The sequence below is a fragment of the Acomys minous genome (assembly GCF_964271855.1).
Source record: "Acomys minous genome assembly, chromosome: 19".
NCBI lineage: Eukaryota > Metazoa > Chordata > Mammalia > Rodentia > Muridae > Acomys > Acomys minous.
The window spans coordinates 66,101,520-66,122,793 of NC_140499.1; the positions used below are offsets into that span (position 1 = coordinate 66,101,520).

Below are 21,274 nucleotides of genomic sequence, written 5' to 3' on the forward strand. Positions count from 1 at the left end.
ATGCAGCCTCCTCAGGGTGGTGCTCGCTCATGCCTGCGCCCCCAATGACAGAATCCCCCAATGTAACCCTTGGTGGCCTGGAATTTGCTATGTAGACGGCTGGCATATGTAGATCTACCAATCTCTGGCTACACAGAGAAACCTGTCTCAAAAAACCAAAGCAAACAAAACAAAAACTCGGGTATCACATGCCAAGCCTTCATCTTTTGTTGTTGTTTTTTGTTGTTGTTGTTGTTGTTGTTGTTGTTTTCAAGACAGGGTCTCTCTCTGTGTAGCCCTTGGCTATCCTGGACTCACTTTGTAGACCAGGCTGGCCTCAAACTCACAGTGATCCACCTGCCTCTGCCTCCCGAGTGCTGGGAGTAAAAGCGTGCGCCACTGCGCCCGGCTGCCGAGCCTTTATCTTAACCTAACCCTGACCCTGAGTCTCCCGCAGTCTCTCTCAGCCGCTCTCTCGCTAACTCCTCCCCTCCCCCCTCCTGGATCGTCCCCTGAGCCCCTTCCTACGTGTGCTCTATCTTCTCTCTCTCCCGGGGTCTGCGTGTTTCCTGTATGTATGTATGTATGTATGTATGTATGTATGTATGTATGTCACCATTTGGGTGCCTGGTGCTCATAGAGGCCAGAAGAGGATGTTACATGTGGGTGCTGGGAATCGAACCCACGGCTTCCAGAAGAGCAGCAAGACCTCCTGACCACTGAGCCATCTCTTTAGCCCCCTTCTATTTTTTAATAACCTGTGACCTTGTGACCTCTATTTTGTGTTGCCCAGTGATGCCTGGGTGTGTGCTCATCCACAGACACACAGTCACACCCATAGAGAGAACTGGCTCTCCCCACCCCACCCCCCATCCAATGTCCTGGCTCTCCCCACCCCACCCCCCATCCAATGTCCAGGCAGCTTGTCATTTAGGGGCTTGGTTTATAAATCCTACTCCATTCTAGATTATTTTAGCAACTTTTTGGTTGTTTCTCTGAGTGGCCTTGGCTGTCCTGGACTCTTGTAGACCTGCCTGCCTCTGCCTCCCTGAGTGCTGGGATTACAGGTGTGCGCCACCATGCCTGGTAAATAACTGTTTCTTGTTTTGCAAACAGTAGCCTTCCAGGAGGGCCCAGGGTCTAAACAAGTGCCACTCATGTGGACATGCCACATGTTTCTTCCTCCTCTTTGAAAACCTCCAGTGACAAGTGTGAGCTCTCTGAGAAGGATGCTGGCTGCCAAACATGGTGCTGCTGCACTTCCCTTCCAAGTGAGACCAGCTGCCAGGGTGTCTTCTGGGAGCAGAAAGTGGGAAGGGGATGAACTGTCCATAGGAGTGAGTGAATGTGTCCAGGTGCATGGCCCTGAGCACCCACAGACACCTGCTCAGCCAGCTTCGTGGCCATGAGCACCCACAGACACCTGCTAAGCCAGCCACATGGTCCTGAGCACCCACAGACACCTGCTCAGCCAGCCTCGTGGCCATGAGCACCCACAGACACCTGCTCAGCCACACACTGCTGCTCGAGTCACAACAGCCCAGGTGAATACATAAAGAAAATGGAAACCAGGTATGGCGGCACACGCCTGTAATCCCAGCACTCATGGAGGCAGAAGCAGGCAGATCTCTGTGAGTTCGAGGTCAGCCTGGTCTACAAAGTGAGTCCAGGACAGCCAAGGCTACACAGAGAAACCCTGTCTAGAAAATAAGAAAAAAAGCAAAAGAAAAAAAAATCGAGCATACCAGGACAGGTGGGCTACAACAGAGGAAATCCTGTCTCAAAAAAACCATATATATATTAGTTTTTCTCATAAGCAGAATCTAGACTGCACACACACACACAACGTGAAAGCAGGAAAGGATGGGGAAGTATGTGTGAAATACATGTGTAATATACATATACGAAATCTCATAAAACCCACTGTTTTGTGCAATGAATATATGCTAATAATTTTTTTTCTCTCTTTCATTTTCAAGGCAGGGTTTCTTGCCAGGCATGGGAGCACACCAGAGTAATCCCAGCACTCGGGAGGCAGAGGCAGGTGGATCGCTGTGAGTTTGAGGCCAGCCTGGTCTACAAAGTGAGTCCAGGACAGCCAAGGCTACACAGAGAAACCCTGTCTCGAAAAACCAAAAAAAAAAAGAAAGAAAGAAAAAGAAGACAGGGTTTCTCTGTGCAGCCCTGGCTGTTGTGAATTTGCTCTGAGGACCAGGCTGGCCTCAAACTCGCAGAGCTCCGCCTGCCTCTGCCTCCTGAGTGTTGGGACTACAGGCTTGCGCCGCCACGCCTGGCCCTGTGTTTCGTTTTTAAACTGCAGTTAAAACTCGGCTAACAGGATTTCAAACCGCAAAGCAGGACGTGGAGCAGCGCACCTGGGAGCCCAGCACTGGGGAGGTGTGAGCAGGAAGCTCAGCAAGGCCACAGGAAACCCGAGGGAAAGTCAACCGTCAACACACCTAGCAGGGAGGGTGTTTTTGGTTTTGGTTTGGTGTTTTTGGCAGAGACAACTTACTGTGACTAAAGCTGCCCCATGTGAATCCTAAGGCAGCTGCATGAAGGCACGTCCTGGCCTCATTAAGTTGTCGTGAGCCCTGCTTTGACATGTAGGGCCCTTTCAAAATGCTTTTCATGATTAGGAAAGTCTGAGTCATTCGCCATCTTCCTCTGTTGGACTTGTGCATCGCTTCCTCTTCTATGGAGGAGAAATACCCATGACGGGTGTGGTAGAACATGCTTGCAGGCCTAGCTACTGAGAAGCTGGAGGCCGGGGAGTGACTCGAACCCAAGAACTTGAGGTCGGCCCGGGCAGCACAGTGAGAGCTGGGAACAGGGAAGTAGAGCTCGGAGACGCGGGGTTTGCCTGGCTTGACTCCCAATACCACAGAGGGGAGAGCTGTGGATGCGGCTCTCGGCTGCTGCAGTGTTTAACCTGCGCACAGAAAGCCCTAGAGCCAGCCTCCTGCGCGTGCGCACTAGAGGCGGCAGTGCACAGCCGTGGTCTCAGCACTCAGTTGGGCCAGCTGAGCCCAGACGCTTGGCTACATAGAGTTCTAGGCCACCTTGAACTGTGGAGACTCCCCTTCAGTCAAAACAAAATGAGGGAAGGAAAGGAATATTCAAAAGTACAGGTTTCTAGCCGGGCGTGGTGGCGCACGCCTTTAATCCCAGCACTCGGGAGGCAGAGGCAGGCAGATCGCTGTGAGTTCGAGGCCAGCCTGGTCTACAAAGTGAGTCCAGGACAGCCAAGGCTACACAGAGAAACCCTGTCTCGGAAAAAAAAAAAAAAAGTACAGGTTTCTGAGAATTTAGGAAATAGGGAGGCGTTGAGTTCTGTATCGTTGTAAACAAGGTTGAGAAACCAAGCCTCCTCCTACCTGCATGGCCTCTGTCACGTAGTTTTCCTAAACACACATCTTCTCTAGGGCAGCTGACTTTTAAAAAGATGTTTATTGTTTTATGTGTTTATGGTTTTGGGGGGTTTTGGTTGGTTGTTTTTTGTTTTGTTTTTTTCCCAGACAGAGTCTCTGTGTAGCCTTGGCTGTCCTGGACTCTCTTTGTAGACCAGGCTGGCCTCGAACTCACAGAGATCCGTCTGCCTCTGTCTCCCGGGTGCTGGAATTAAAGGTGTGTGCCACCACTGCCCGCGCAGGAAGAGCTCTTAACCACGGAGGTCTCACTCCATTTCCTGACTGACTGACTTGTTTTTTGAGACAAGGTCTTGCCATACAGTCCTGGCCTTGAAACAGGCTTCCTGCCTTGGCCTCGGGGTGCTGGAGTCAAAGGTATCCGCCATTGTACCCCAACTCTGACTGAGCTGACTCAAGGCAAGGGTATACCCCGATTCAATTGCTTTGGGTGGGAACTGACTCCAGGGGTTCCTCACGTGACCTCGAGCTGTACCCAGGGTCCAGGGTGGACTCTTTTTGTTCGAAGCAAAATACAGGGGCTGGAGAGGTGGCTCAGCAGTTAAGAGCTGGCTGCTCTCCCAGAGGACGTGGGTTCACTGCCCAGCACCCACGCGATGTAACTCTACTTCTGTGGAATCTGACACCCTTACACAGTCATTCCATGGAGGCAAAATACCAATGCTCATAAAATTAAAAATTAAAAAAAAGAAGAAGCAAACTACACACTACTCAACATATTGAGGCAGGAGGATGGAAAGCTCGAGGTCAGCCTGGGCCTGAGGCCCTATCTCAAAAAAAGAAAGAAAAAGAAAAAAACAGGGAAAAAAGAAACCCCATAGACCAGCCCTTTTACTTAGCTCAGCTGGCCAGGTGTGGTGGCGCACGCCTTTAATCCCAGCACTCGGGAGGCAGAGGTGAGTTTGAGGCCAGCCTGGTCTACAAAGCGAGTCCAGGACAGCCAAGGCTACATAGAGAAACCCTGTCTGGAAAAAAACAAACAAACAAACAAAAAAACAAACTTAGCTCAGCTGGGGTTTGCTTGGGGTTTTTTGAGCAACTGAAAGAGGGCCGCCCTATGCCTTTCAAGATGTTTACTAACGTCACTAGCCAAGCCTGACGGCTCACACCTGTAACCCCAGTACCAGAAGAGGCAGGAGGATTGCTGAGCTTGAGGCTAGCCTGGACTACGTACTCCCAAGCCAGTCAGGGCTACGGGACAATAGCCCATCTAGGGAAAAGCATGCTATCAAGCATTGCCAAATGCCCCCTGGAGTTTCCTGGTGAGAACTGACTTGTGGAGGGACGGCCTGGCTTCCCTTCCCACTTCCTCAGGGGCTACCACTCACCTTGTGGGACCCTCCCGGGAAATGCTGCAGGAAATGGACTGCTCTGCTCTGATGGGGGTGGGGACCGTGGGGAGAGGAAGGTGGCTGCGAGGGATGGGGGTTAATCACACCCAGCACCCACCCACAGGCAGCTTGTGTGCCTCAGTCCCAGGGACCGGATGCCCCTTTCTGGCCACTGAACCAGGCATTCCCAGATAAACACGCTTACACAGGGAGGGGGACAAGGGGAGTCTCTCCTCTTTCTCCCCTCGGTGGGTGGCCTCGAAAGTGGCAGCTGGGGTGAAAATGGGAAGCCACAGCCTCTGCCCTTCCTCTTGCTCACGAAGGGGATCCCCCACCTGGATAAAAGTTTACATAATTGGTAAAAATAACACAAAACATTTGCAAAACTTATTTTACCTGTGAGTGGTATAAATCAAGGTCGGGATCTTGCGCCCCTTTGTGGCTGGGGTAGGAAGGTCAGAGGTCAGCTGACAGTGCTAGCCTAAGTCTGGAACCAGAGGCTGATCCCAGCTGGAAGGCCCTGGGTTTGATCCTCACAAGCAGCAAATTAAAAACAAAGCCTTTTCTGCCAGGCGGTGGTGATACACTCCTTTGATCCCAACACTTAGAAGGCAGAGGCAGGGGGATCTCTGTGAGTTCCAGGCCAGCCTGGTCTACAGAGCAACTTCTAGGACAGCCAAGTATACACAGAGAAACCCTGTCTCAACAAAAACAAACAAAAATCTCTTTTTTACCATGAGAGGGAGTAAGGATAGACCAAGGAAACTACCTTTGATTGGGAGGTTTTATGGAGAGATATATTTGTTTTTTCTTTTCTTTAGCCAGGTACGGTGGCGTACACCTTTAATCCCAGCACTCAGGAAGCAGAAGCAGGCAGATCGCTGTGAGTTCGAGGCCAGCCTGGTCTACAAAGTGAGTCCAGGACAGCCAAGGCTACACAGAGAAAACCTGTCTCAAAACCCCAAAAATATAAAGAAAGAAAAAGAAAGATGGGTTACTATGCCCAGCAAGATTTTTGCTGTTGAGCTACTATGAGATAGTTTTTCACTGTGTTGCCTTGCCTAGCCTAGGGCATCAAGCTCACAAATATCTGTCTGCCCCTGTATTAGGGTTAAAGGTGTGCACCACAGTGCAGGGCTCCTGCAAGGTATGTTCTTTTTGGTTTTTGGGTTCTTGTTTGTTTGTTTTTCCAGACTGTTTCTCTGATATACAGAGCCCTGGCTGTCCTGGACTCTCTCTGTAGACTCCTGCCTCTGCCTCCCCACTGCTGGGATTAAAGGTGTGAGAGGTGTGAGCCAGCACTGCTGGGCTCTGCAAGCTGTGTTAATAAAGGTCTAAACTTGAGGGTTAAGAGAGGAAGAGAGAAGAAAGTGAGGCACACAAGAGCAGACGTTTTCTCGTGCACGGGTCTCCATGACTCAGTGTGACACTTACTTTCCTAGCTGGCACTTACTGGGGTCCTTGGGCACCCTTAAGCAATTCAAGCCGTTCAGTCATAGAGAGACAGGAAGCAGATGATGGTTGCTATAGAGACGTGTCTAAGTACACACTGGAACTCGGACCTGGCTGAACAACATGTTTTGCTTTTTGCTTCGACTTATTTTCCCTCTCTTAATTTCTATTTTCCTGTCTCTTCTTCTCTCATATTTTTAATCTTTGCACTCTTGCTTCCCTGTGGTGGTTCCCAGCTCACTAGCACGTCTCTAAACTACCTTGTTTCCCTTGGGAGATCACAGTGTACACTGAATTACTGGGGGTTTATTTAGGTCAGGGAGATGAATAATAGCAAGGTATAATGGCGTAAGTATGAAGATAACAAACAGCCGGGCGTGGTGGCGCACGCCTTTAATCCCAGCACTCGGGAGGCAGAGGCAGGTGGATCGCTGTGAGTTCAAGGCCAGCCTGGTCTACATAGTGAGTCCAGGACATCCAAGGCTACACAGAGAAACCCTGTCTCAAAAAACAAAACAAAAAAACAAAAACAAACAAACAAACAAACAAAAGATAACAAACTCAGGGATCCGCCCTCCTCTGCCTCCCGAGTTCTGGGATTAAAGGCCTGCGCCACCACGCCAGGCTTAAAACAGTTTTTCTTGTATTTTCTTTCCTTGGCAGGGTGGTGGTGAGGATGTGTGCCATTGTTTAACAGGGTTCTATACAGGCTGAGCTGGCCGCAAACTGCATGGCCTCCAGGCTCTGGGCTTTGTGCCTCCATCCCTCCAGACCTGTGCATCCGTCCGCACCTCCTCTCTGGAGCGCGACAGGGCAAACCCCAGGCTCCCAGGATGCTAGGCACCGCTCTACCGTATGAACCCAGCCCAACCCTTCCATTTCATAATCTCAGGGGACGTGTAACCCCACCCCAAAAGCAGGTGAGGTTCTCTCTCTTCTTCAGCTTGATGACGAGTCTATGGCTTGGCTTGTAAAGTGTGAACAAAGCACGTGAACGCCAGAGGACAGACCAGGGAAAGGACGGAAGGCTCTCGATGTGGGGCCATGTCCTACATGTAAGCTGTTTACCTGGGGCCGGTGCGTGCCGTGGCTCAGCAGGTAAAAGCGTTTGTTGCCAAACACAACAACCTGACTTTCAGCTCTGGGACCCACATGGTAGAAATCGGGAACCAACACCCATATGTTGTTGTCTGTGCACAGCCATACATACATACATACATACATGCATGTGTGTAACAAGCTTTTTAAAATCAAACTGGCTGTCTCAGCTGTGGTACCAAGACAGGCAGATATGGATTCCAATGGGAGACACGGGAGACACAAACAGCAATTAAGTGTTGCTTGTTTGTTTGTGTCCCCGCCTCCCCCCACAACAGGGTTCCCCTGTGTAGCCCTGGCTGTCCTGGAACTCACTCTATAGAGCAGCTCGCCTTGAACTCAGGGAGGTGTATTTCTTGGCCCCTTTGGAGGTCAGAGAACAACTTGAGGACTCAGTTCTCTCCTTGTCCTGTGGGTCACTGGGCTCCAACTCAGGCCATCACGCCCGTTAGCAGACAAGCACTGAGCCAGCTTCCAGTGTGCCGAGATGTATTTTGTCCACGTCCACCACTGATTCTTTACAGGTCCCTGCCGTTTCCCTCTCTCTCTCTCTCTCTGATTTTGTTCTGTTTTTTACTTGTCTGGTTACTTTGTTGCTTGAGTCAGGATCTCATGTGGCCCAGGCTGGCCTCGGATTCATTATGTAACAGTTACAGAGGCTGACCTTGGACAGGCACAAGGAGCCACTCCCAGCGCCAGCGTTTGGTTTGGTTTTGTTTTTGTTTCTGAGAGATAGAGACGCTCTCTGTAGCTTAAGCTGGCTTTGGCTTTAGGATCTCATCTTCAGAATGCTGGGCTTGCAGGTGTGTAGGGCACCGCCTTCCAGAACGCTCCAGAGCGCTGCGCTGCAGGAGCCTCCTCATTTTCGTCTCCTGTCACTCTGTGGACTCATCCTCCCCCGACCAGCAGAGTAAGGAAGCCGAACTGGAGCATGCGTCTTGGTACTCAGTGTCACGTTTCCCAACCGCCTGCAAGAGTCCAAATCAATAGTAGGCCTGTCGGGCAGCCCTGGAGACAGCAGCAGGAGAATTAATTAGCTCAAGGCTGTTCATTAGCTTGGCTACACAGCATGTTCAAGGCCAGCCTGGGCTACATGTCACTCTGTCTCAAAAATCATTAATAGGGGGCTGGCAAGATGGCTCAGCAGTTAGGCTAGCACACTTCTTTTCCAGAGGACCCAAGTTCAGTCTCTAGCACGAAGTTCAGAGGTTCACAAACGTCTGGCTTCTGAATGCACCTTGTTTTCAAAGTTCAGGCTGAGTATGCCAGCTCGTATCATGACTATGCTCCCAGAATGCTGCGGGCTGAGCAGGAAGACTTAACACTTGTGTGTAGAGGTCAGAGACAACTTTCAGGAATTGGTTTCCTCCCCCAACATGTAGGTTCTGGGGATTGGATACAGCTCCTCGGTTCGGCAGCGGGTGTCCTTATTCACTGGCCCATCCTTTCCCCAGTCCATGTTACTTTTGTGCCTCCCAAGTTCTGGAATTAAAGGTGTACAGATGTTGCAGAGATGGCTTGGAGGTTCAGAGCACTGGCTGCTCTACCCAAGGTCCTGAGTTCAACTCCCAGCAACCACATGGTGGCTCACAACCATGTATAATGTGTTGCCCTCTTCTGGTGTGCAGGTGCACATGTGAACACACATTGTAAACACAATAAAGGTGTGCAGACACTTTACAGAGTTTTATATTAGGTGAGCACTCTACTAATTAAGCCATGTTCCCAGCCTGTGGTTTGTATTTATTTATTCACTAATTTTGTTTGTCTAAGCTCACCATATGAGCCATCTAACTGTGGACAGGCCAGGAACCTGGAGGCAGGAGCTGATACAGAAGCCATGGAGGAGGTGTGTTTACATGCTTACAGGCTTGTTGCATGTGATTTGTTTAACCTGCTTATAGAACCCAGGACCACCAGCCCAGGGATGGCCACACCCACCAGGGGCTGAGCCCTCTCTCCTCAGTCACTAATTAAGAAAATGCCTTACAGCTGGACATTATGGAGGCATTTTCTCAACTGAGGTTCTCTCAGATAACTGTAGCTTGTGTCAAGCTGACGGAAGACTAGCCAGCACACCAGGCTGGCCTCAGCGATCTCTAGCTTTTTTATGTGGTGCTGGGGGTCAACCCAGGAAGGGGAAAGCAAGCTCTCTACCAACTCTTAACCATTTATCATGTAGCCAAGGATCTTTCTTATGTACATAGTGCTCTGCCTGCATGTACCCCTGCAGGCCAGAAGAGGGTCAGATCACATTACAATGGCTGTGAGCCACCATGTGGTTGCTGGGAATTGAACTCGGGACCTCTGGAAGAGCGGCCAGTTCTCTTAACCTCTGAGCCATCTCTCCAGCCCCTCCAAGGATGATCTTTAACACCTGAGTCTCCTGCTTCTGCCTCCCCAGGGCTGGGCAAGCACTCTACTGAGCTAAAGGCCCAGCCACCATAAATGATTCCTTTTTAGACTTTATTGTTCGTGTGTGGGGCTGCGGGCTGGGCTCTTGTGGAAGCTCTGTGAAGTTAGCTTGCGCCTTCTGTCCTTAGTTGGGTTCCGGGCATCGAACTCAGGTCTTCAGGCTTGGCTTTCAGCGGCAGGAGTCTTTCACTAGCTGAACGTTTTCACAGGCTCCACACAAATAACTCCTTAATAGTGGCCCATGACGCGTCCTCATTTTGAAACCCAGGGGCTCATAATGACCCTGAGCCGGGTGGGGTGTCACATGCCATTTAATCCCAGCACTGGGGAGATAGAGGCAGGTGGATCTCTGAGTTTAAGGTCAGCCTGGTCTACATAGTAAGTTCCAGGTTACAAGGAGAAACCCTGTCTTGAAGGGGGGAGGAGCGGGCGGGGTGGCACATGCCATTTAATCCCAGCACTGGGCAGGCAGAAGCAGGAGGAGCTGACTTTGAGGCTAGCCTGGTCTACTAAGTGGGCAACTAAGACAGCCAGGGCTACACAGAGAGACCCTGCCTTCAACAAAGAACACAAAAAATTAAACTATAGGTTTCCCACAGTGTGCTCCTGTTTACACTCTCTCCCCCCAAACTCTAAGTGAATCCGTGGTTGAGTTAAGTAGGGTGCAAGGGTCTTCCAGGTGCCCGGGGTTCAACTCCCAGGATACAACCACAAAAGGAGTTTAGAAACTGGCACGGTAAAACAAACAACGCGGGAGGGGGGGAGGTTCAGCGCAAGCCTGCGGCGCCAGCACGGCTGCCTAAATGCTCGGGCCAGCCTGGGCTACCCAGGGCGTTCCAGAACCGCCTGGAATGCGCGAGCCCAGCCGCCCGCCCTCGCCCAGTCGTTGGGAGCCCCGCGAGAGCGCCTAAACCGGAAGAGCCGCCGGCGGGAGCCCCGCCCAGCCCGCCGGAAACTCCCGCCCCCTCTCCCCTTATACGGGGAAGTCCTCGCCGGAAACTCCCGCCCCGGCTCCCTTTTTTTTACGGGAAGTCCCCGCCCGCGTCAGAGCGGCCCTTAGGCGGCGTCCGGGGAGTCGTCTTCCCCACTCCCGACCGTCGCCGGCCCCGAGCTCTCTGCGTCCCTCCCTCCCGCCCGCCCGCGGCGTCCCCACCATGTTTGGCCTGCGGAGGAACGCGGTGATCGGCCTGAACCTGTACTGCGGCGGCGCCAGCCTCGGCGCGGGCGGCGGCTCTCCGGCGGGGGCGCGCCTGGCGGCCGAGGAGGCCAAGGCTCGGCGCGAGGGGGGAGGGGAGGCCGCCCGGGTGGTCGCGCGGCCGCCGCCCGTGGGCGCCGAGGACCCCGACGTCACGGCCGCGGCGGCGCCGGAGCGGCGGCTGCTCAGGTCGCCGGGCCTGCTGGGCGTGCAGCCCGAGGAGATGGCCGCCGCCGCCATCATGTCTCCCGAGGAGGAGCTGGACGGCTGCGAGCCCGAGGTGCACAGCAAGCGCCCGGCCGCGCTGCCGCTGCTGGAGCGCTCGGGCGCCGACGGCTCGCTGCCCTCCACGCCGCCGCCCGCCGAGGAGGAGGAGGAGGAGGAGGACGAGCTGTACCGCCAGTCGCTGGAGATCATCTCGCGCTACCTGCGGGAGCAGGCGACCGGCTCCAAGGACGCGAAGCCGCTGAGCGAGGCGGCGGGGCGGCGGGCGCTGGAGACCCTGCGGCGCGTGGGCGACGGCGTGCAGCGCAACCACGAGACGGCCTTCCAGGGTAAGCGGCTCGCCCACCCCCGGCCCCCACCCACCCGGGACGGAGGAGGAGGAGGAGGAGGGCAGAGCCGCAGCCCCGGTGGCTCCGCGACCGGAATGTTCTGGCCGTGAGTCATTGTTTCCGCCCATCCGGCGGTTGGGTTCAATGGCCGGAAAGGGTGGGATGTCCAGTGTCGGCGTGGGGGGTCCGCCTGAGTGCTCTCTGCTCCAGGACGGGGACCCCGGAGGCCCCTCGCCGTGGGTGGGCAAACGGGGTGGGCAGAGTGGTCGTGGGTGCCCCCCACTCGCCCTCCCCCGCTGTAGACAAAGGAGGCCATGAGGTTGCGTGCTCTTTCCCCTCCTCAGGCATGCTTCGGAAGCTGGACATTAAAAACGAAGACGACGTTAAGTCTTTCTCCCGGGTGATGGTCCATGTTTTCAAAGATGGCGTGACAAACTGGGGCAGGATTGTGACTCTTATTTCTTTCGGTGCCTTTGTGGCCAAACACTTGAAGAGCGTAAACCGAGAAAGCTTTATCGAGCCCTTAGCAGAAAGTATCACGGATGTTCTTGTAAGGACGAAACGGGACTGGCTTGTCAAACAAAGAGGCTGGGTAAGTTTGCTTAACGGTTTAAAGGGGCCGGGGAGAGGAAATGGGGTGCGGGATTCTGTGAAGGTGGAGGCACCTACACGTTTCATTTCATTTTATTTTTTACAAAGTCCTCCCCAGCTTCAAGTCCAATATACGTATCTCTGGTTGCTTGGTGTTGATCGTTGTAAGTAGTAGATTCAGAGGAAAGGTGATTGTGACGGTCTTGAACTGTACCAAGAGGTGTTGCGTTCTGTGGGCGTTCTCCTAATTCAGTTGGATCATCGTCAGAGCAGTGGATTCAAACCGTGAAGAAGACAGTCACCTGTGATGACTAAGTTGCAGTGCCATCGGCCCCTCTTTTTAATCAAACGGATGCGGGGCAGAGCCTGCATTTTAGAAGTCGCACCCAAAGAGCTCTGGTGTAAGGTGTACTCCACCCCCTTAGCACACGCTGACCCGCGGGAGAAATACTAGAAGAAGGGGTCTGAAGACTGGTTAGGTTAGAATTTCTGTCTTTGTCTGAAAGACGGGGCGCTCAAAGTTCTTTTGTTCAGAATGTGCTAAAGTAGTTGAGGTGCAGTGTAGCTGTTGTAAGCTAACTGTCGAGTGGTTGCTCGCTGGAAAGAACTCCTGGGGATCTCTTCCATTCCCAGCGTAGATGATAATGGCTCGCCATTGTTTGGGGATGTTTTAATTCACCCCTTCTCTGTACTTAGCATTACAACAGCAGAAACCCATACTTGAAAAATGTGCTTTTCTTTTTTTGTTTTCTAGGATGGGTTTGTGGAGTTCTTCCACGTACAGGACCTAGAAGGCGGCATCAGAAATGTGCTGCTGGCTTTTGCGGGTGTTGCTGGAGTAGGGGCTGGTCTGGCGTATCTAATAAGATAGCCTTGTGAGTGCAGTAGGTGCCTCTTACCTCCAGCCACCAAACCACATGCTTCTGTGAAAACAAATGTATTTATGAAGTTGGACTTGAAGCTGCCACGGCTTTAACAATCCAAGAATTCCACTCTAGCAACGTAGCCAGAAAGAAACCAAGTGGCTACAGGATTGTGGCTAACAAGAATAAATACATGGGAAAGTGCTCCCTTTTGAAGAGTTACTGTCTGAAAGAAGCAAAGCTCACTCTCCGCAAACTTTGGGAGGCCATGGAGGAGGACTTGTAGACTGAATGAAGGTGGGGGTGGAAAGAAAGGTTTGTTTTCCTTGTTTAGAGCTAGAAGAGGGGCCAGTGGCTGGCTAGTCACCAGTTCAGTCATCGGAATCCGCAGAGCCCCTTGCTCTCCTGTGGTGGTGAAGAGAGGGGCACTAACAGTGCTGGTGGCCTGTGCAGAGAGGAGTTTTAAGCCACCAGTAACTGAACCGTGATGCAGTGCTGTGCACGGATGGGAAGGGAGGGCTCCAGCGTTCCCAGGTGTGCTGCCTGACAAAGCCCGAGTGCTGGGACTCAGACCTGCCTGCTTTGGCTTGGTTTGGATGATTCTTAAGTTTATTAGCCTAGTAATGGCCAAGAGTACTTGATGTAAGGTTCACTAATTAGTTACAAAACTGAAGAGCCTCAATTTTTAAGAAAACCAGCTTATAAAATATTTGTCTGTAAAAATTGTATATATTTTTACAGAAAGTCTATTTCTTTGAACATAAAAAGAGGGAAGTCTCGGATTTAGTTTTTTCCGTGCCCTTTTGAAAATTTCAACTTACCTAGTTAGAAATCTATTTCTTACAACTTTTTAAAATTTTGTCATGATGAGTTTCAGAGTATATACAGAACCAGTTGTGTGTGCGGACTGGTTGTAGTAGAATAAATTGGATTCATAACTATGCAGGCTGAATTTTCCAATCTGATTTTGTACTTAAGGATCACAAGTAGATGCCCTGTTGAGCCCCTGTTGACTCACGAAGTTGTAAAGTTTGGGAGAGCAGGCTAGACTCATAACCATGGTGCTATTCACAGGATCTACTTGTTTCACACAAGTTGAAGCCTGGTGGTGTCAATAAAGCAAATATGTATTTCTTTTCTACTAACGATTGCCAACCTTTGTTTTGAATTTCTGTGTTGGTCTCTAGACGTCTCACCTGTGGTGTTGCGTTAACTTCACTTCCTCCTCCCTTGACATCACTGGCTTGTTTGTTGTGCTCCCGCTGTCCCCTACAGATGGAATAATCCAAGTCTGCCTTTCCTCCCCGACTCTTCCTGGCCATTTTAGTTGTCTGCATGAGAACCCTCATCCGCACCCCCAACACTGGGAACCTAAACCATTTCCCTCCTGTCCTGTCAGTTGGTAGAACTTTCTCTTGTGTGAGGGGTAGTACTTCCTCTCTGAGCCCTGTGACCAACAGTAACAGGTAGGGGCATTCCTGGACTGGCATCTTTTCCATTGTTCTTTGGCAAGAAAATCCATCAAAGTTTCCCTAGGGGATTTCAGAAGTTGGAGTGAGCTGCGTAGCTGGATCTGCAGTTGCTCCCAGTGCAAATGTACTCTCTTAAGTTAGAGAACAGTAGGTTTTGTTAGAACCTTGGATGTGTGAAAGCCACTGGTAAACGGAAGGTGTTGGAGCTAGGGTGATTTGAAAACTTAGTCTGAAAATGTGACCTTTAGTCAGGACTGCAGATAAAAATAAGCATGACTCCAATGACTAAGAATGTAAGGGAAGAGGCGCCCTGCCTGCCGACTCAGCCAGAGCGTCATCTTGCCGGAGCTGTTGGCACCCATGTATTTATCCTCCTTGATCCATAAGTTGCTAATTTATGTTTATCTCTTTTGGACTTGAAAGCACTTTATGTAGTTTAGAGTCCTGTAGGTTAAAGTGACTAAAGGTTAGCCTCCCATGTCCAGTCACGGAAGGTTTGTTTGCCAGGAGCCTGACTTCCCAGCTCACTAGGTGTGAGTGCTGAAGTACTGATGGGGTCTTAGCAGGTCTCTTAGGTGCGGGGCTGTGAAGACTTGAGAGCTCAAAGGTTGGGAGACGGGGTTAATTGAGGGAGAAGAGGCACGTGGTCTGGAGTGCTGACTGGCTGGGTAGTGAAGGGAAGGGCTGCTTGGAAAGATGGCTCTCAGCAAATCTGTCTTTCACTTCTCTCAGGGAAAAGTCTTCAAGCGTCATCCATGTGCGTCGTACATGGGTGAACACCTTCATTTTTTGGTTGAGCCACTAGCATTTTTAACAGCTGTTCCTGAAAGGATTAGGACCAAGTGAGTTGTAAAAATGTTTTCCCTAACTTCTGTTTCTTCTCCTGAGGAAAAAAAAAATAAACCTTTCACTCCAAAGTAAGGTGTGGCATGGGTCTTTTCTTATCGCCTTCCTCTTACACAAGTCTTTTAGGGAAGTCAGCTGAACAAATAGATGTAAGTGAATCAAGTGCAAGATGATTTCTCCTGTAACAAAGGAATATAGTTCTGTAATTAAAGTTTGAAGTCTTGTGTTTAATAGCTGTGTGCTTTCTGCGTGATAGAGAATGCTTTTGGTTGGTTTCCTTTGAGGCAAAGACAGGTTGCTCTCTTCTCAGAAAGCTGCTTTCTTGTGTCTTAAATTCACTAGCCAAGGCTGACCTTGAACTAACTTCATGCTCCTGCCGGGTTTTGGGTGTGACCCCAGCTTGTTCCTGCAGGGAGTGTGCTTGGACAAAAGAGCTCTTCTGTGCCCCACCCCAAGTGTCTGTACATGAAAACAATTTCATCACCTGAGTTCAACTTGGAAGTCAAGGTTCTTAACACTGGGACATGGAGATCAAAGCAGGCTTGGCAAGAGCCCTACCCACTCAGCCCTCTCACCAGCCCCACCTGTTGGCTTTGTTTTGTTTTAATGCAAAAAGGTTGACAAGCAACAACTCACCAAACACCCCTTTTGAGATGAACAAGATTAATCATCTCAGTTGGGGTGGTGGTGATGCACGCCTTTAATCCCAGCACTTGGGAGGCAGAGGCAGGTGGATCACTGTGAGTTCGAGGCCAGCCTGGTCTACAAAGCAAGTCCAGCACAGCCAGGGCTACACAGAGAAACCGTTTCTGTCTCAAAAAACCAAAAAACAAAAACTAATCATCTGAGGTTTTTAGTGCTTGATATGGTCAGTGCCCCTTCCAAGGAGGAGATGAGAATAAGCCAGCTTGGAGAACTGCCAGACCTTTATTATCAAATACCTTGAAAGGGAACTGTATCACCATGGAAATGTGCAAATTTGAGGTTTGCATAACAGGTTTTCGGCCACAAGCACACCAAACCGTAATCATGCAAACAGGATCCTGTGTCTGCTCGGTCTGCCCCGTCTTCGCATGGGTTTCATCACCAGATGACAGTAACTGATTATTGTACAGCTGCTTTGTGCTGAAACACAAGTGCCTTTTGGAGTTCAGGGCCAACATGGGGAAAGGAGCTGCGGAGACGGCCTGCAGTTTAGGAGTGCTAACTAACTGCTCTTCCAAAGGGCCTCCATCAGCTCCCAGCATCCATGGAAGGCAGTCCAATCACCTGAAAAGCTCCGGGTCGGACACTCCTCACCTGTTCCCACGCATCCTCACAGGCACGGAGAAAGGGAAGTGATCCGTTGCAAATGTGGTTCAGTGGTTGTGTGCACACGTAAGGTCCTGAGTTTGATTCCAGGACTAAAAAGGCTGAGCCATAGACACGTGTATTTTCCCTTCGTGGCACCCAAGGGAGGATAAGGCTTAATATGCTAAATCACTTGGCAGACACCTGTGGCCCCAGCAGGAACATGTCAGGCAAGTCCCTCAAATCCTGACCTGGTTAGGTTCTGTTCAGTGCTGCTCCTGTTGATAATTTGGTGGGTTTGTTATTTTTGATACAGGGCCAAGCTCACGTTGAACTTTGGATACTCCTACCTCACAGTTACATGCCACCATGATGGTCCCATTGACACTTTATGAGGTGAAGCTGGTTCTATATACTGTCCCTTACTTTACCTTAAGAACTTGAATCCGCCAAGCATAGTGTACATCTTTGATCCCCATACTTGGGAGGCAGAAGCAGGTGGATCTCTGTGAGTTCAAGGCCAGCCTGGTCTACAGACAGTTAAGGACAGCCAGGGCTACACAGAGAAAGGCTGTCTCAAGGAAAAGAACAAAACCAAAACACTTGGATCAAGTCAGTTTATGTGGTGTACACTTGTGATCCCGGCCCAGGGGAGGCTGAGGGTGTTGTGGGTTGGAGGCCAGTCACCTGGGAACCCTAGTGACTACAGATGGAGGCCCGAGGGTCTGGTGCTTTGCTTTTTTGTTGTTGTTTCTTCGTTTGGGAGTTTTTGATTTTTGTTTTTTTCGAGACAGGGTTTCTCTGTGTAGCCTTGGCTGTCCTGGACTCGCTTTGTAGACCAGGCTGGCCTCGAACTCACAGCGATCCACCTGCCTCTGCCTCCCCAGTGCTGGGATTAAAGGCGTGCGCCACCATGCCCGGCTGGAGGGTCTGGTGTTAAAGGGCAGCTGTTGCCACTTGGGGATCTGAAGCCAGTTCAGGCTGCCTGGAAACTTGTTTGGGGCAAACAGTACAAAGTGGGTGTGGTGGTGCATATCTTAATTTCACCACCACTTGGGAGGAGTTTAAAGCCAACCAGAACTCTTACTCAAAGAGTAACCTGAATTACTAGAGGACTGTAGTGACAAAACCACCCATGTGCAGGTGCACACGCGCGCGCCCAGTGTTTGACACAATGCTCTGGTAGAGCCCAGAGCCTTTGAACGCTAGGCAAGCCCTCCTATAGCATCTAGCCCTTTGATTTGGTGATTTTACAGCTTTCTGAGTTGTAGTTGTGTTGGTGAGGGAATGCTGTAGTTTAAAACCACAGCCTGGTGTATTGTTACTCTGCTGAGCTGCACCTGGGAGTCATGTGCAGGAACTCAGCCAGGTCATGCTGTTGTGGGAGAGGTCTTTCCAAGGCAGAGGTGTCACTCCTTTGTTAGCATGTATTTTAACCTTTGCAAGGTCCTGAGTTCAGTCTCCTGCACGCCTCCTGCAACCTTGCCCCTCCCCCCTCTTTGAGGTGCAGTGACATAATAGCCCAGGCTGGGATCAAACTTGCCTCAGCCTGTCAAGTCCTGATCTGAGGTGGCCACGAAGCCAGCCTAAAAACTCCTTCTCTAAAAACAAGTTTTGTTCTGTTTTTGTTTTTGTGTTTTTTAGAGACAGGGTTTCTCTGTGTAGCCTTGGCTGTCCTGGACTCACTTTGTAGACCAGGCTGGCCTCGAACTCACAGCGATCCTCCTGCCTCTGCCTCCTGAATGCTGGGATTACAGGCGTGCGCCACTACACCCAGCAAAAACAAGTTTTGTTAACTAGAAGATTTTACAAAAATGAGCATGAGAAAAGTACCATTACAGTATGGCTACAGCCAGTTAACCAAAGCGCAGGCCATTCCTGGAATGGAAGACTCGGCTTGTCCAGTGATTTCAGAACCCTGCCTTCATGAGCCTCCCCCACCCCCTCTGCAAAGGCTTCTCCGGAGATTTGAAGACTTGGCTCTGCCTCGGTTCACAGTGGTTACAGGTTGGTTTAGCTTATCTCAGTCACGTGAAGCATCTGGAAGGGGGAAGGGCACCCGCCAGCTGGATGTCAGAGCCTGAGAGCCACTGTGCTGCCCAGGGGAAACCTGGACCTCAGTGACTTTCCTACCTGAGACCAGGGGAGAAGGGACTGGCTTGGGCAGAAATTCTTTACTAATGACTAGAGACAGGGTCTCATTTACCCTGGCTAGCCTTGAACTCCTGACCTTGCCTTCAGCTCTCAGGTGCTGTTGTTACAGGCCTCTGCTGCTGCACCAGGCTGTACCTAATAGTTGTGAGGAGATAGAAGAGGAGGGCTGTGTGCAGTGGTTCTGTTGTTCTGGCTTTGTCTGAAGTCCTAACTGTAGCCTCCCTGACTGGCTGGCGAGTCTGTGTGTAGCCCAGGCTGGCCCGGACCCTGCAGCCTTCTCGCCTTCCTCAGCCCCCAGCTGTGGTAGGTCTGTACTCAGTCCCCGACAGCCGGGAGTGTTTTGGACCAGCTTTACAGTGGTTTGAAAAAGCCACTTTTTCTTTTTCTTTTTGGCTTTTTTCTAGACAGGTTTTCTCTGTGTAGCCTTGGCTGTCCTGGACTCACTTTGTAGACCAAGCTGGCCTCGAACTCACAGCGATCCACCTGCCTCTGCCTCCTGAGTGCTGGGATTAAAGGCGTGCACCACCACGCCCAGCTCACTTTTTCTTTTAAGGGTCTATCTTATTTATTTATTTTACTTTTTGAGGCTGGGATCCTCCTGCCCCTCCTCCCAAGTGCTAGGATTTGTGGCCTGTCACCACATCCTGCTGTGTTTTTTAAATTTTTTTTTTCGAGACAGGGTTTCTCTGTGTAGGCCTGGCTGTCCTGAACTTTGTAGACAAGACTGGCCTCGAACTCACAGTGCTTGGATTTGCTGGGATTAAAGGTGTGCGCCACCACACCCAGCCTACTATCTTTTTTTTTTTTTTTTTTTTTTGAGACAGGCCTCAAGGTGTAGCTTTAGCTTGGAGCTTGTTGTATAGAACAGCAGATCATGCACATACCTTTAATCCCAGCTCTCGGGAGGCAGAGGCAGGTGGATCGCTGTGAGTTCCAGGACAGCCAAGGCTACACAGAGAAACCCTGTCTCAAAACAACAACAGAGCAGTAGATCATGATAGCCTCGAACTCCCGAGATCTGAATCCCAAGTGCTCAGATTATTTTATATGGGCTTGTGAGTGGGTCGGGTCCCTTGGAGCTGGGATTACAGGCATCTGCCAACTGCCTGATACACATGCTGGGAACCAAACTGTGGTTTTTACAAGAACACCATATGCTCTTAAAGGCTGAGTCCTCATCCCTCTCACCTAAAAAAGAGTCACGAGTGTGTGTGTGTGTGTAACCATATGTCCTGGCAACTGGGGACATCAGCCTCTGTCCAGCTCCCAGTCAGCTCTGCACTGCAGAGGGGAGAACAACTGATCTGGCCCCCACAGTCTACCGCAATGCACTGTGGGAGGTCGTGACGTTACAGTGAGTAGCTGTGTTAAGTACTTGAGACATTCTTGTTCCCTGGGCTCAGCCTTCCAAATGCTGGGACTCAGGTGCTGTCCGCACCTGAGTTTCCGCATGGATAACATATTACAGAAGAGCTCGAAGCTCACAGCAGCCAGGGAAAGCAAACATGTTTTTGAGCATAGGACTGAGAGCTACACTCTGCAAAACACAATTTTAGTTGGAGCCACCCCTGAAATTTACTGAGTGCGCGGTGGCTTCTCCTCTTCATCCTGTTCCCGTGGGAGACTCCGTCCCTGCGCGTACATCCCGTCCCGACCAGTTTGCTCTGCCTCAGACTCCCCGCAGGCCGCATTCTTCTGGCCCATGAGCTCATTGTTTTAGCTTCCTTGCTGGTGTGAGTCCACCCTGACTGGCTCGGGCTGCATTCCATTCAGAGTGTCACCACCCCCACGTGGTGTGATCACATGTGTGTGTGTGTTTATTCAAGTTAGCCTGGGACAAGGTGTGCTGGGAAAGAGACCAAGAAAATAGTCAAGGAAGCAGCTTAGCTGTTAGGCATTATCCTGGGTTGAAGAAGCTTGCAGCACCCCCACCCCCACCACGGGGTTTCTCTGTGTAGCCCTGAACAGGGTTTGTAGGCCAGGTTGACCTCGAACTCACTGAGATCCACCTGCCTCTGCCTCCCAGAGTGCTGGGATTACAGGCCTGCGCCACCACCGCCCCAGCACTTGCAGCATTTTAAAAAGGAGGTGGTGGGCAGTGTGTACTAGGTGGGCCTCACACTTGCAGCAGTGTCCTGCCTTAGCCACCACCGTGTGCTAGAATTGTAAGCCTGAACCACCATGCCTGGTGTCCCTGTACCTAGATCTGTCTGTCAAGCGCGCTCTGCTCTGCTCCGCTGTACCTCCACTCCTCGGTGTGCCTGCAGCAGCCTCGCCTTGGAGCTGGGCGGCAGCAGAGAAACAGCTGTTAGGTTGTTCAGGCTTCCTGAGGATGATGGTTTTGTTTATTTCCTTCTGACCCTGAGAACCCAGGTCTGAGGATCAGTGCAGCCACAGGTGAAGGCTGTACAGAGGGGCTTTCTCTGGTGTGGAACATTCTGGATTAGTAGTACAATCTTGAGAGATGTACTTCTGCCTTCTCTCTGCCCTCTCTTCATTAAAAAAAAAAAAATCAATTATGCCAATAATCTCAACATGTGAGAGGCAGGCACAAGAGGACCTGAGTTCAAGGGCAGCCTGGGCTACAAAAAGACTCTATTCTATAT

The 21,274-nt window shown here is 51.1% G+C and overlaps 1 protein-coding gene across 2 annotated transcripts; it reads left to right on the forward strand.

The window, feature by feature from the left end:
• The first annotated feature begins 9,516 nt into the window (after positions 1-9,516).
• Positions 9,517-15,295, forward strand: MCL1 (MCL1 apoptosis regulator, BCL2 family member). Of its 2 annotated transcripts, XM_084769611.1 has the most exons (3): positions 10,711-11,452; positions 11,797-12,044; positions 12,798-15,295. In XM_084769611.1, the coding sequence occupies exons 1-3, from the start codon at positions 10,858-10,860 to the stop codon at positions 12,912-12,914; spliced, it is 960 nt and encodes a 319-aa protein (XP_084625737.1). In that variant the 5' UTR covers positions 10,711-10,857; the 3' UTR covers positions 12,915-15,295. The 2 variants fall into 2 exon arrangements, with proteins under 2 accessions (XP_084625738.1, XP_084625737.1); XM_084769612.1 differs by lacking the exon at positions 11,797-12,044 and having other exon boundaries at positions 9,517-11,452.
• The last annotated feature ends 5,979 nt before the right edge of the window (positions 15,296-21,274 follow it).

Bases quoted from the DNA above. Each gene is read 5' to 3' on its own strand.
- MCL1 (XM_084769611.1), top strand. From the start codon at position 10,858: ATGTTTGGCCTGCGGAGGAACGCGGTGATCGGCCTGAACCTGTACTGC. The intron at 11,453-11,796 runs GTAAGCGGCTCG...TCCCCTCCTCAG, and splicing joins CCACGAGACGGCCTTCCAGG to GCATGCTTCGGAAGCTGGAC. The intron at 12,045-12,797 runs GTAAGTTTGCTT...TTTGTTTTCTAG, and splicing joins TTGTCAAACAAAGAGGCTGG to GATGGGTTTGTGGAGTTCTT.